The sequence below is a fragment of the Schistocerca serialis genome, chromosome 2 (genome assembly GCF_023864345.2).
Source record: "Schistocerca serialis cubense isolate TAMUIC-IGC-003099 chromosome 2, iqSchSeri2.2, whole genome shotgun sequence".
Taxonomy (NCBI): Eukaryota; Metazoa; Arthropoda; class Insecta; order Orthoptera; family Acrididae; genus Schistocerca; species Schistocerca serialis.
Window position 1 is genome coordinate 323,026,077 of NC_064639.1, and position 15,364 is coordinate 323,041,440.

Consider the following 15,364-nt stretch of genomic DNA (forward strand, 5'->3'; position numbering starts at 1 on the left):
TGACCCATTCTGAAACAAAACACATGTGAAATGTTGATGCAATGCAACTCCCTTACACCCATGGAATTTTTCCAGTAGTTTGTCAGGACAGTTTTGGCTGCATGCTGCATAGTTATTTAAAAGCACAAATATAAGCAACATGATGTGCATGGCTTACCACTTGCTGCTGGAACTGTTGAGTCTGTTGCTGTGAAGGATGTGGTTGTCCTGGTCCCTGGGCTGCACCAGGGCCACCTGGGGTCCGGCCATATGGAGGAGCTGGTTGTCCCTGTGCTTGGGCCTGCTGTGCCATTGGGCCACCCATAGTTGTCATTGTCACATTTGGAGCCTGTAAGAACGAATAACAATAATTTCTTTTTTTAAATCCATAGCTAACAAAAAATATAAGGGCCTGATTCTTCATCAATACAAAAAAATAAAACAAGTTAAAGTGTTACTAACTACAGAGAGGAGCAGATAGACACAAAAAAAGAATGCTAGAAATATTAGTCGGGCTTTAATACCTGGTGACATTGGCCCTGAAAGTGAGAGCCGCTTTTGTGTGTGTGTGTGTGTGTGTGTGTGTGTTCTACTTCTGAAGAAGGACTTTAAAAGCTGAAATATTTCTTGCATTCTTTTTCATTGTCCCTTTCTTTGACACAAAGCCACCCACATTTGGTGAGCAGCAATCTCTCCTTTCCAAACTGTTGTCATTCGATCTTGGACTTTCTATTATTTAAATTATCAGATTAAATGAATTATGATGAACTTCAATATTATGACAAGTATAGATTGCTACTCGCTATATAGCACAGGTGCTGAGTTGCAGACAGGTTCAACAGAAAGACTACTAAACAAGAAAACTTTCAGCTAGAAGCCTTCATTAGAATTAGACAACACACACACAGACACACACACACACACACACACACACACACACACACATATTCATGCAAACACAGATCACACACACATTATGTGTGTGAGCTGCATTTGCCTGAATATGTGTGTGTATGTTGTTTAATTCGGGAGAGATCCTTCTCGCTGAAAGCTTACATGTTTGGTAGTCTTTTTGTGGCTCCTGTTGCTACTCATCTCCGCTATATGGTGAGTAGCAATGTATCCTTTTCATAATATTGTCATTCTTCCATCCTGAATTGTCTGAAAGATTGGCTGTTAAAGAAAAGTCATTTTTAAATATGCTCATTGTTGCTCAAGACCACCTTTGTTCACAGTAAGTAATTATCTGTCTTCATTGATATTTGGTTTTCATACTGTCCATACTGCAAGTTCCTTTCCCACTGAGGGATGTGGTTCAGTAGTTAAAGCATATTCACGAGTTTGTTAGTTGACACCGTTTTTATTTTTCACATTTAAACTTTTTTCGTTTGCTTATGGACCCCACGTCACCTTTTCTCCCTACTTCTCTAAATATCCCTCACTGCACTACTCTCTTCATTCTTCCCTTTCAAAAAAGATGCGCACTATTTCTGACTAAACTGATCTCCATTTATCTTTGAGCTATGAATTCTCCACAATTTTCTTTTCAATTTTCCATAATTTCAAACTGCTTAGGCCATGTAACTCTGCACCAGCCCAGAAAGATGTGACCTCCTCTCACCTCAGAAAAAATATTTAATGATCATTTAAAATTTCTTTTGACTTTTCTTGTATCATTTTTACCCTCCCTCTTTCTGATGCAAGCTACTCAGAAGTCACTAGATTATGCCAACCATGATGAAGAACTTTTGAAACAATTCATAATGGGTGATGAATCATGGATTTATGAATCTGCAGTATTGCTCTCACAAAAAAATCCTTTTTTAGCTACACTGCATAAAGGTTGAAAAGAAACATTGAAGAACAAAACAAATTTCCTCAAAAACAATATCATAGTCAAGAGTGAGTTGCATAGTGACCTATGCATTTTAGAACCCATACCTCCTTTCTGTGATATCTGCTGGTTAATTACACCAGATTTCCATATGGCCCGGCACTCAGAAAAGTGGCTGAACCTTCCCTACTTTGCAGCAGAGGAATAGACTTAACCTGCTGTCTACAGCTGCAATTGGTACTCCTCAGGAGTCACTTGATTAAGCCAACAATGATGAACTTTTGAAGCATTTCATAACAGGTGATAAAATATGGATTTATGAATCTGGAGCTTGTTACCATGGACTCAGGGAATCTGATTGGATGAGCAGTTTTCACATCTGATCACATGTGATAAGCTCTGATACCATATGTATTGTTTAATGTTAAGTACAGTGCATTCATCAGGTAGGTGAATACTAAGACTATCTATCTCCAAATTATAGCAATTACTTAAAATATCATAAAATTTTATCTTAAACACTGAGCGTGATATGCAGAAAAAAATCTACACTCCAGAAAATCTAAAGTGACCCTGTATCTAATCAATAAAGAACTTTGATATTTGCCAGCCCGTTTGGTCAGATGGTTCTTTACTAGAGTCCCAAATGGGCTTGGGTGATCTGCAGATATGCTAGATGCCAGTAGAGGTTTAACAGTAGCTCCCTTGCCCTTTGTGCCCTTTGCATACAGGTTACATGTGGAGCTAGTTCAATAAGGCTCAGTAAGAGATCTGATGTCTTCATCATTCAACTGATCCCAGCATTTTAAGGTACGGAGAACACACTGACTGCAATTTAACACAGCTATAAGCTTCAAGGGGTATGTGATTTGGTGCAGTAAATGAAGCATGAAAATAAGCCTGTTTGTGCAGAGTTAATAGTAATGTGTAACATCTTACAACTGAAGGCAGACAATGATACACACACAGAATAACCAGCAAAAGCCAAAGCATCTAAAGAATGGAAGATAACACAAATCAAACAAAAACAGTGTTGCTTCTTTAAGATAACATTAGTGCTGTACCATTAACACCCTCCCTCTTTTCTTAATTATCAGTGTTACAACAAATTCTTAGCTCTAAGTAAGTCCTAACAAGGCTCTAAATTTTTCAAATTTTATTTTGACCTTGGGGCTTTGTTAGAACATCAGCTTGTTGGCCATTTGTGTTAATGTGCTTTAAAATAATTTTCTTAGTAAAAACTTTCTCTCAAATAAAATTTTTGCATATATAAGCTTTAGTTTATGACAGAACTGTGGGTTCTTGCAAAGGCTTATTACTGGCATATTGTCTTCATAAAGTACAACAGCTCTTTGACTGCCAGAAAGACTATGATACAAATTGCTGAGCCAAAGGCTTCACTAGTTACCATGCTTAAGGCTACAAATTCAGATTCTGTTGATGACAGACACTGTGGGTTGCTTATTAGATGCCCATGAAACACTACAACCCAAAACTTTGGAAAGATAGCCACTTGTGGACTTCCTGTCTACTCTGTCACCAGCCCAATCAGAGTCTACATAACCAATAATAGGATCAGTACACTTTTCTTCCCTAGCATATGACAGACTCAGTTTTAGGTTTCACTTAATGTAATGCAAGACACATTTCAAAACATTCCATAAAACCAGGCTTGCACATGATTGGTACCTGCTTAGAACACATATAACTACACAAGTATCTGGTGTGGAGCCTAGTACCTGCTTAGAACGCATATAACTACACAAGCATCTGGTGTGGAGCCTAACACAGCATAAATCAGTGACCCTATTAATTTTCTACACCTTATTCTCAATGTCTTCATCTTCAGGTTTTTCTCTTTTTAATAAACTGTGAGCAAAATTTTCCTCCATGGAGTTTAAACAGAATTATATTCAAACGTATCAAAAGCTTTCAACACTTTTTCAAGATATGTATTTTGGCAAATAGTAATAGTACCTTCCCTTAAATTGTGAACAATATTCAGTCCCAAACAGTTACTAATCATGCCCAAATCTTTCATTTTACAGTTATCACTGAACAACAGCTTTAAATTGTCAATTTCACTCTGGGAAGTTGAAGCTATCAGCTGATCGTCAATGTAGACAAGTATGTATGCTTTATGGCGATTTTCTGTTTTAACATCCAAGTAATACTCAAAACCAGTTCTTACAAATCCTACGCCAGTTATTACTGTGTGAAATTTAAACATTCCAATTTTTCGGTGAGTCCTTTAAATCATACAGGGCCTTTTTAAGTTCACAAACTTTAGCATTCATTTTACTGCAACATCCAGTAGGTAGATTAACAAAAAAGTCTCCAACTACCTCTCTACAGACAAATGCACTACAAACATCCAGTTGATAGATGGGAAAGTTATTCTCATTACAAAAAAACCAGAAAAGGCCTCACTGAAGTTAGTTTCGTACTGGAAGCTTCGATGGAAACCTTTTGCCACAAGATGAGCTTTATAAGAAACAACATTACCTTTTTCATCCCTTTTTTGCCTAAAAACCCACTTTGTGTCAATAACATCACACTCATTTGGCTTATGTACACCATTCCATGTGTTGTTTTCTTCCAGGGCTTGCAGCTCTCTTGCTATGGCATCTTTCCAGTTTTTAGCTTCACTACAAGACACTGCTTCAGCATAGGCACTGGGGTCTTTATTATTCACTGCTGTCAACAGGCCCAGCTCATAATCCTCCAAGTAATCATGTGTTGAATTTTCCTCCTGGGTATGTCTTCTTGTCATCAAAAACTGCATCTTCTTCTGCATCCTCAAAATACATGTGTCTGTCTTCACTGATTTCTTGTTCTTCTCCGGGCCGATTTGCATTTTGTTCCATCACTCCAGTCCTCATTTCATCTTTCTGTTTCTCTGAATCTGAAGCTTTATCTATGTTCTCTTCATCACAACAAATAGTATCTGATTCTTTTACATGAAGATCAGTTTTCTTCTCCCTTTGGGTACTGCTGGTGCCAAGAAAACTACATCTCGACGCACCTCAGTCCTCTTTGTGGAAGGTATAAATATTCTGTACCATTCACATCATTATCATAACCCATAAACATACTATCTTGTTTTTGGGGTCTAGTTTCAGACTCTTTTCTTTTGATACAAGGACAGGCACACAAGTTCCAAATATTTTCAAATATGCTACGGGTAATTCTCTGCCATTGAAATCTTCAAAAGGAATTTTATCTTCTACAGGACTTGGACCAGTTCAATTTAGTTCATAAGCCACTGTGTTGACTGCTCCAGCACAGAAATGTTTGGCTATTCCTAAAATCACTGAACGAGTAGCTTCAACCAAGGTGCACATTTCCCTTTCGGCTCTACCATTTTGCTATGGTATGCACACAACACTTCTTAGTTGGATTATGCCATTCTCACTCAAAAATCTACCTAAGTCAGTATTCATAAACTCTACTCCATTATCACTCAGACCTAATCAAATCTTTAACTTCATTCTTCTGTTTCATTACGAATACTTTGTGATAACCAGAATAGTCATCCTTCAAAAGCAAAAAATATCTTGCTCCTCCATGCAAATGCACCTCCATGGGTCTACGGATATCTGCATGAACCAGCATGGCATTAGCTCTTGACGAACTGACAGAGAAGGGCAAGCGATGTTGTTTACCTGCCAAACATTCTTCACAGGTGAAAAACTTGTCAATGAAGCTCACTCCTTCATGTGACATAAACTCTTTCCCATGCATAATGCTCTGATCACAAAATTTTGGTTGTCGTTTTGAAACCAATATTCGTTGGTCACTTCCATTTCCAGGAAAGATATTTGAAAACACAGCATATCAGGAACAGTGGAGTGACATGCAAGCTCTTGAATTTTGTAACTTTACCAGCAATAAATACATTTATGGAACCTTACTATGAAGAAACACAAAAATCGGTGTCACTGCAGATGAATGGCAATCAAACAGCTACACAATTATTGAATCTCTTTTCAGAATCATACCTGTGAAAGTATAAATACACATACATATCAAAAGAAAGATTTATTACTGGTGTATATACACTGATGGAAAAAAAATCACAACACCAAAAAATAATTAATGTTCTACATTAATGAAACATCAGAAACACTTTTGTCTAGGTAACATATTTAAGTATGGATATAATGGAGGGAAACATTCCACGTGGGAAAAATATATCTAAAAACAAAGATGATGTGACTTACCAAACAAAAGCGCTGGCAGGTCGATAGACATACAAACAAACACAAACATACACACAAAATTCAAGCTTTCGCAACCAACGGTTGCTTCATCAGGAAAGAGGGAAGGAGAGGGAAAGACGAAAAGATGTGGATTTTAAGGGAGAGGGTAAGGAGTCATTCCAATCCCAGGAGGGGAAAGACTTACCTTAGGGGGAAAAAAGGACAGGTATACACTCGCATACACACCCATATCCAACCGCACATACACAGACACAAGCAGACATTTGTAAAGGCCATATTTAAGTGATTAACATTGCCAGATGTTGGTGCCAGGTGTCAGTTTGTGGGATAGAGTTCCTTACCTGTTGCATTTGGTTGTTCAAGAAAAGGACAGTTAATGCTATTTGGGGATGATGCTGGAGTCGTCATCTGACAATGTCCCTTATGTGCACGAGTGGAGGCAGATCTGGTAATTGAGCAGGCCAAGGCGACATGTCAACACTCTGCAGAGCATTTTGGGTTATAACAGCAGTACGTAGGTGAGTATTATCCTGTTGGAAAAAACCCCTCGAATGCTGGTCATGAATGGTGGCACAACAGGTTGAATCACCAGACTGGTGACAAATTTGCAGTCAGGGTGCAGGGATAACCACAAGAGTGCTTCTGCTGTCATACAAATCACATCCCACACCATAATTTCAGGTGTAGGTCCAGTGTATCTAGCGCATAGACAGGTTGGTTGGAGGACCTCCTCCTAACCCACACAGCCATAACTGGCACTGAACTTACAATAGAACACAAGACAGACCTCCACCCTGCCCTCCAACATGCTCTCGCTTGACATCACAAACGATGGTGGTTTGAGGTCAGTTTTATGCATGGTACAGGGAGTCTAGCTTGAAGCTGTTCTTGAAGTAACCCATTTGTAACAGTTCATTGTGTCACTGTCATGCCAACTGCTGCTCAAACTCTGGTAGCAGATGCAGTAAAATATGCTGTAGCCACACACCAAACACAGTGGTCTTCACTCTCGGTAGTGCCATGTGGCTGTCCAGAGCCCAGTCTTCTTGCGGCCATACATTCTCATGACCACCACTGCCAGCAATCATGTACAGTGGCTATATTACTGCCAAGTCTTTCTGCAATATCACAAAAGGAACATTCAGTTTCTCGTAACCCTATTACACGACCTTGTTCAAACTCAATAAGGAGTTGATAATGGTGTCTTTGTCTCCTTAAAGGCACTGCTGACTAACATCAACTCACCATGTCCAGTCACAAAGGTAACTAACACTGATGACTGTTACAGTGTGTATTTAAAAAACAGACATGATATGCATCTTCACAGTGGTGCTAATAGTGTCACTCTTAATCGACTCGCATGAAATTTAAACAGAAACCATCTTTCAGATGCAGAAACACGTCTGCCAAGTGTCATTTATGTCACACAACTCCTTCTTGGTGCTGCAATTTTTTCCATTAGTTATTTATGCCACATTCAATGCACACAGTCCAAGAAACACAAAGACAAGTACAGCAATATAAACCATTTCAGGGGACCACACCCTGCCTATCTAACCCATGTTAATTTAGGCAAGTATATGACCCATTTCTGAAAAAAAAACTATTTGATGCAGGACCTTAAAATTTTTACTATATGTTACATGGTGCTAACAGAGTCAATTGTACTAAAATCTACTTTAACCATTTTATAGTTTTTAAGAAATACTTTTTTAAATTTATTAACAAAAAATATAAAGTTTTTTCTGCAGAAAATATTTTTTTTTTGTGAACTTCCTAATGGGGGAATATTAATGTATGTAGTACCAGAGGTGGCTTTTTATGTTATGCAGAGTCTCTGAAAATTTCATTCATTCATCTATGATAGTTTCTGATATAATGGGGCATATGTACTGAAAATTTTAGTCTGTGGGAAATTGACTTTAACGAAAAAACTTTTGAAATTTGTTACTTACAGTTAATTAAAAGTGTCCTGCTGCATATGATGGTCCTTCTTTGGCCTCTAGCAGGTCTTCCAGATTCTTTTTCACCTTCCTGGATGTTTGTCTTGCTTTCTTGGCCATATCAGATGCAGACCTGCCTGCATCGGTTATCCTCATTTTATCACAATGTTGCAGCCCAGTAATCATATTTTCACCAGGATTAATTCCCAACTTTTCCAGTACCCAACACTTTCCAATATTACCACAACTGAATGTAATAACAGCATCGTGAACTCCTAGTTTCATTGTATGCATGCCTACAAATACAGTTTTAGGAAGGCAGTTCCAAATTATGCAGTTGAAACATTCATTTGGGTTCTGTGTCTCCCTACGGAGACATTTCCTTAGAAGGTCAGGATGAGCCAAGTGTCTGAAAAGAGGTTTAATTGCTGTAATAACAGCAGCAGGAAGAGAATGCTGATGAGAGTAAGATTCTCCAGTTGCCTGAGCCCTATTGTATTTGCACCACGAATTTTCTTCTGATGGACACAATCCATGACATGGCTTAACATCAGTAGAGGACTTATGGAAGAAAATCGCCCAAACATCTCTCTTCATTGCCTCCAGATTTTCTTTATTTCTCCTAATTGCCTGCCCATAGTATACCTGCAAGTTTTCTATTTCAGTTTTAGTTAACTGACCCTGTGCAGTCAACAATTTTCCATCATCTATTTTTTTTTCCTCTCATATCAGTCTTGTTCCCAAACGTTTTTGAACATGGCCTACACATTGTATTTTGCTAATAATGGCATCTCCATGTGGCTTAGAGTTCACCACATTGTTGTATGTCTTACTGTCACCATCGCCAAAATATTTGGTGTACCATGTGCTTCCTGTTTCTACAGAGCGATGAAATATTTGTTGTACTCCATGAACTTCCTCTAAAATTAGCCACACAGTTGTGTTCTTTATGTTCATTGACTTTACAACATTTGCAATATTTAGACATTATCTCCACATCTAACACTTTACCGGTGTCTACACTCGTGGCAGTTGCTACTCCAGTCAAAGAAGTATGTCCTCTTTTCTGCCAACTTCCATCAAGTGCAACTGCAACATCTGAACATCCATCATTTTCTTCCACTGCTTCCCTAGCAGCCAGTTTCATGCTTTCCTCACTGACCTCACATACAGCTTTCTCTAATATTGCAGTCAGTTTTTCAAATTTATTTGGTGGTTGATGTAAGTTCATCACTGAACAAAGTGTTCTCCATGCAGCCATGCCCTTGCCAGTGGATCGTAAGGCATAAACTAATCTAGTATTGATTTCATAAGGACCACTTGCATCTGGTTTTGAAGAACCCATAAATGAAATCACAGCTGAGCATTTAGTGCAAATTAAATCCAAAGCAATTGCTAGGTCTCTTCTCCCACTGGCACTCTCACAAATTTTCACACTCTGTGCCTCACCACACTGTCTACATTGCACAAATTTAGAAATTACATCTGATAATATTCTCAAATTTATAACAACATTACTGCACCCCTTGTCACTTACAGTAAATTCATTGTAACTCTATTGAAATGGTGAGAACTTTTTTGATGATGCACTTGTTGAATAATTACAATTAGAAACATCATTGCCAGGTGACATAACATCTTGTACAGAAAGCTTTCTAAACTAGTTTCCTCTAAATTGTCGTTTCTTGAAAATGGCTTTACGTTTCATTATCTTCAATAAACACAACAAAACACACACAAACAAGCACTGCAAATGTAAGCATAACAACTACTCGCAATCACACATGAACAAAACTGACCGTGTGTTTGAAAGCGTGTTGCTTACAAACAGCAGAAACAAAAGAATACCGACTGTTGCATTCCAAAGATAGCCAACACACTCGGGAGTAAAAAAGAAAATCCCTAACGTGCAATGTAGGTGATATAAAGATCTAAAATATATGCAGAAAAGTGGGCGTGGCACATAAACACACTTGGTAGGAAAATGCTAAAAAAAATTTTTTTTCAGCAAAATCCTTTTCAGAGTACTTAAATAAAACCTTAATCTATTGAAATATGATGAAAACTGAAAATCAATTTTTTTCGACCTGAACCACGGTGTGACCCCCTCAACTGTATGACGAAAATTATAAAAGTTACAATGTATCTAATCAGACAGGCAATAGCCAATAAAATTAAGGTCACAGCTGCTAAACTCATGAAGCTAAAGAGCAACGAAATACCTTAAATTGAAGATCTCAACAAGATTAACTATGTATTGCAGAATCAAATCAAATGGTAGTACGGTTTGAACATGTGATTCGGAATTATACTATGACAAGCCTTAAACACTCCACTTACACAGCAGAGACAATAATACACATACCAGACAACCATATGATTTACATACTCCCAGTTTGTACATTTAAAAGCTTCTCTGTACAAATAGAGAGAGAGAGTATGAAAGCATTCTTGTCCAGCAGACCTAGGTCAGTTATTCACGTGCAGTCATAGGCAACAGAATTATATGACTTTTGTTTCATGATCTGGAATCTAATCCTGGGCCATGGCATGCTGCACTGCTATGGTGGTAGACTATTCCATGTAGCGGGACTTAAGAGACAGAATGATGATCAGCTGACATGCAGTTTAAGCACTACCTCGTATTATTGTTTTGAATGAGGTGGTGTGCTTTATAAAGTTATGTGCTGATTCCACATTCTGGTTTTGATATTTATTAATTTGGGGCATGGGTCATCAATGTTAATATTTCGCGAAGTACACCACTGACTGAATTTTACTTACTGCATTCCAATACTTTTATTAAATAGTACTGAACTTTTCTATGAAATCACAACTAGACATCATGGTGCAATTGCACACAATTGCTGGACAGTAATTTGCTGAGTTTATGAACCAAACCCCCTTTCCCAATTCCTGACATAAAATAACAAAGCTAAATAACATTTTTATCAGTGGTGTAAACTCACAGCACTAAGCTGGTGGTGATCTTCTTCTGAGGGAACTTGTCTGCAGACTGATTCCCAACTCTGCATCCATAATAGCACTTTGTGATAAAAGGATCCCAGTAGCTAGAGGAGGAGACAACAGGAGGCCCTTTATAATGAAGCAAAACATGATTACTGAGTAATGTCATACACCTGGGGAGATACAAAAGGACCTTTAAGATGATATATGCACAGAAACGAATCTTGTATAGCCACCTCCAATAGTGCCAAACTGCTTAGAGGGGAGCTCCCTGCTTCTCTGTTATTGCTGAGCAGTATTGCTCATTCCAGCACAAGACAGGCTTTCTTCTACAATGTTCCAAAGTTTTCAGTGTTGATGGCTCGGCAACCTAGTGGAGTAAACTTTCAACAGGTTCTGCACAAGCTTTATGACTGTATTGCTATTCAAATGCAACCAGTTGGTTGTGAACAGCCCCAATTTCCTTACTCAGGATACATTTGGGCAGTCTGCTTTCAGGTTATGCTCTTTCAGGAAGGCTGCCAGATTGGCAAGTGATTTCTAAAGAGTACGTCCTCCATCACTTTCCATCAAACAGTATTTGTGAGGGAATGAGAGTGGAAGGTGGTAGCAACTGTGCATGTGAGCATATCTGTATGTACGTGTTCACGCAAGCACTTAAGTGTGTATTAAAAGTAGAAAGAAGATCAGTCAAGGCTCAGAATCTAATGAGTTTGTACAACCTTTAATAAGTGTGCTTATGCACCACAAATGATTCATCTGCAAGAGAATTTTCGCTTATTGTCATTTTGGTATATTCTTCTCAACCTGGAATTTTCATCACTACTGTAAAGCCAGTATATACGATTTTCATATGATGCATACCTGCAGATAAGGAGGGCGTGCATTTGGTTGCCCAAGAGCTCTCTGTTGTTGTGCAGCGAGGGCACCCTGTGGACCAGTCATGTAATCGGCAGCAGTGCGCTGCCCAGCTATCATAGACTGTGGAGGTTGTTGCTGGGCCTGTTGCGGCTGTTGTGGTTGCTGCTGCTGCTGTGTTACAAAGCCTCCACCCTGGAATCCTGCCATCATTCCTTGTGGCTGCTGGCCCATCAACTGCTGCTGAGTCACCATTTGAGGAGCACCTTGTCCAGCATAGCCACCATATCCTTGATTCATGCCTGTAATCAGAAGTATGACAGTTTACAAGTATGTTCATTAGGGTTGGTAGGGAAGTGTAGGAAAAAAATCAACAAAGCTCTTCTGGTAAATATCATACTGTCACCAGTTCACATAAGTTCTGACACGTGACAAGAAATCTGTCTGGTAAGTGGCTGCCATGACTCAGCTGCAACACCAAGTGGCAATGCACCACTTGTAAACAACTGTACCAACTGTAAATCAGCTGAAGTGATAAATGGGAATCATCTTGTTGAATATTCAGCATATAATACAGCTTTGGATTTTCATGTTGACTCTGAAAAACTATAGAACTGCCGCTTACTCATGTATATTTCAAAGCAAATGAACACAATGAGAGCAGCTGCCTTAGCAGATAGTGGTAGGGAGGGGGTAGGGAAGGACAAATGTGGAGAGGAAGGGGTAATGACATAACCCACTTCCCCTCCTCCTCTTTCTCCCTCCCCCTTCCGCACCCCTCTCCCTTTATCTCCTCCCTACCTACCTCTCTCATCTCCATATTCCTCTCCTTTCTTCCCCTCCCATCCCCCCTCTCCCACTCTCAACCTCTGATATGCTCTCTAACTCAGATATGATCCATACACTCCATTCCTTCTGTCTTGTTATGCAACCACCGAATCATCTGTTGAAAGACCTACCTCAGACTATCCCGCTGCCTCCTTCTTGCGTCGCGTGCCCTTCCCTACACCTTCTCACCTCCATCTTCCCAAGCAACTGCAATTGATAATCGACAGTCAGTCTCACCAAGGCTATGGTTGTGTGCGTTTAGGTGTCTGTGGGGTTGTGTGTCTGTGTGAAAGTGTGTACTTCCACTAGTAAAAGAGCAATAGCTTAAAAGTCAGTATAAATACTGTTCACTGTTGTGAGTTTGTGTGTGCCACCCATCAGTCAGCTATAGTGAGGGGTTGTCTTTCGTTTATTTTATGTAGTAAGTAAATATATCACTTACTTCTATCAATGGAATGAATAAAGATAATCACTCATAACATAATTGATGCACTGATTAGTGGACAGACTTATAAACAATATTTGGTACTTAGCTTTATGGAAACGTCCTCCTTTAGAGCTATAAAACAGGATTTTTCCTAAATCTAAGGGCCAAATCTGGTTTCGGAACCTGTTTACTACTCAACACATCAACTATACACTGAGTCGTTATCCATAATCCTGTTGTTTGTATTCCACCTGGGATGTTGCAGTACGGCATCAGTATCATGTACTTCTTTGTAGTGTACACCGGTCAAATAATTCTGACATTTTATTAGAATAAATCTGATTCATGGAAGTGAACATTATGTTCAAATGGTGGTGTGTTTACACAGATGCTAGGATAACATCTCAAGCTTAGCACAGTACTGATGTTGAAAGTGAGGTTAAGATACTGTCAGTCAATGTCAGAATATAGTAGCAGCATTAAGGAACTAGCTATAATAGTAGAGTTTATTGATGACCAAAGAAAAATTAATAATTATTGTTTCTGAAAAAGTTATATGGTAAATTTTCACACAGCTGAAATGTGTCGACAAGACAAAAACTTTTACTAGCTTGTGAAAATACATACACATAAACACATCAAAGTGTCAAACAATGTAAAAAGAACAGTATTTTTCTCTTTTAACATAGCTAAATTTTCTCCATTAAAAATGATATATGGAGTAATCAAAAAGTTTCCATTCGAAGGCCGTACATTCCAGAATTGGTATTCCAATCAGATAAAATAGCTTTAAGAATTAAGGTAATCATCCAACTAAGGTGCCGTGTCCCACTATGTGAAGAGGTCCATTACTGCCTGCTGTGTATCCCAGTGTGACTGGAATCATCAACCCTTCAAGGCCTTTGTTAAGGAACTGAATGTGTGATAATCACATAGAGAGAGATCAGGACTACAGGGTGGGTGCTCAAATGTCTCCCACTTGAGTTGGCATAACTTCTGAGTGACAACATTTGTGATATGGGGATTTGTGTGATCATAAACCAGCAGCACAGAACTTGGTGCACCTTCCACAATGGTGGTTTCCGACAGACATGCAGCCCCATACAAATTTTTTCTTCTCTAATGAATGGCTACTGGTGTTTGTCCTTCGGCAACTAAGATTTATTTATTTCATTTCATGTTCCATAGATCCTTGTAGCGAGTGAACCGCAAGGATATGGAATGTGTCAGATTCTACATAGTTCAAATATAACTTGTATAAATGCAGTAGAAAGATACAATGCAAATAAAAATAAACTAAACCATAGCAGAATCAACTATCTGAAAATTGTGTTTCACATGTTAAGGATGAGTAATATATTTATGATATGGAATGTGTCAGATTGTACACAGCTGAAATATATCTTACATAAATAAAAAGATACAATGTAAATCCCCCCCCCCATGAACCATGGACCTTGCCGTTGGTGGGGAGGCTTGCGTGCCTCAACGATACAGATAGCCGTACCATAGGTGCAACCACAACGGAGGGGTATCTGTTGAGAGGCCAGACAAAAATGTGGTTCCTGAAGAGGGGCAGCAGCCTTTTCAGTAGTTGCAGGGGCAACAGTCTGGATGATTGACTGATCTGGCCTTGTAACATTAATAGGCCCCCATTTGGATCTCCGGGCGGGGACTACTCAGGAGGACGCCGTTATCAGGAGAAAGAAAACTAGCATTCTACGGATCGGAGCGTGGAATGTCAGATCCCTTAATCGGGCAGGTAGTTTAGAAAATTTAAAAAGGGACATGGATAGGTTAAAGTTAGATATAGTGGGAATTAGTGAAGTTCGGTGGCAGGAGGAACAAGACTTCTGGTCAGGTGAATACAGGGTTATAAATACAAAATCAAATAGGGGTAATGCAGGAGTAGGTTTAATAATGAATAAAAAAAATAGGAGTGCGGGTAAGCTACTACAAACAGCATAGTGAACGTATTATAGTGGCCAAGACAGACACGAAGCCCATGCCTACTACAGTAGTACAAGTTTATATGCCAACTAACTCTGCAGATGACGAAGAAATTGAAGAAATGTGTGATGAGATAAAAGAAATTATACAGGTAGTGAAGGGAGACGAAAATTTAATAGTCATGGGTGACTGGAATTCGACAGTAGGAAAAGAGAGAGAAGGAAAGATAGTAGGTGAATATGGATTGGGGCTAAGAAATAAAAGAGGAAGCCGTCTGGTAGAATTTTGCACAGAGCATAACTTAATCATAGCTAACAGTTGGTTCAAGAATCATAAAAGAAGGTTGTATACATGG

The 15,364-nt window shown here is 38.9% G+C and overlaps 1 protein-coding gene across 1 annotated transcript in view; it reads right to left on the reverse strand.

Moving 5' to 3' along the window:
- LOC126457128 (mediator of RNA polymerase II transcription subunit 12) overlaps positions 1-15,364 on the reverse strand; it is a 372,135-nt gene that overhangs the window by 10,517 nt on the left and 346,254 nt on the right. Inside the window, exons 38-39 of the mRNA XM_050093187.1 lie at positions 11,811-12,106; positions 158-328 (exon numbers count right to left, since the gene is read on the reverse strand). Of these exons, the coding sequence (XP_049949144.1) occupies positions 158-328; positions 11,811-12,106 (467 nt within the window). The remainder of the gene's footprint in view (positions 1-157; positions 329-11,810; positions 12,107-15,364) is intronic.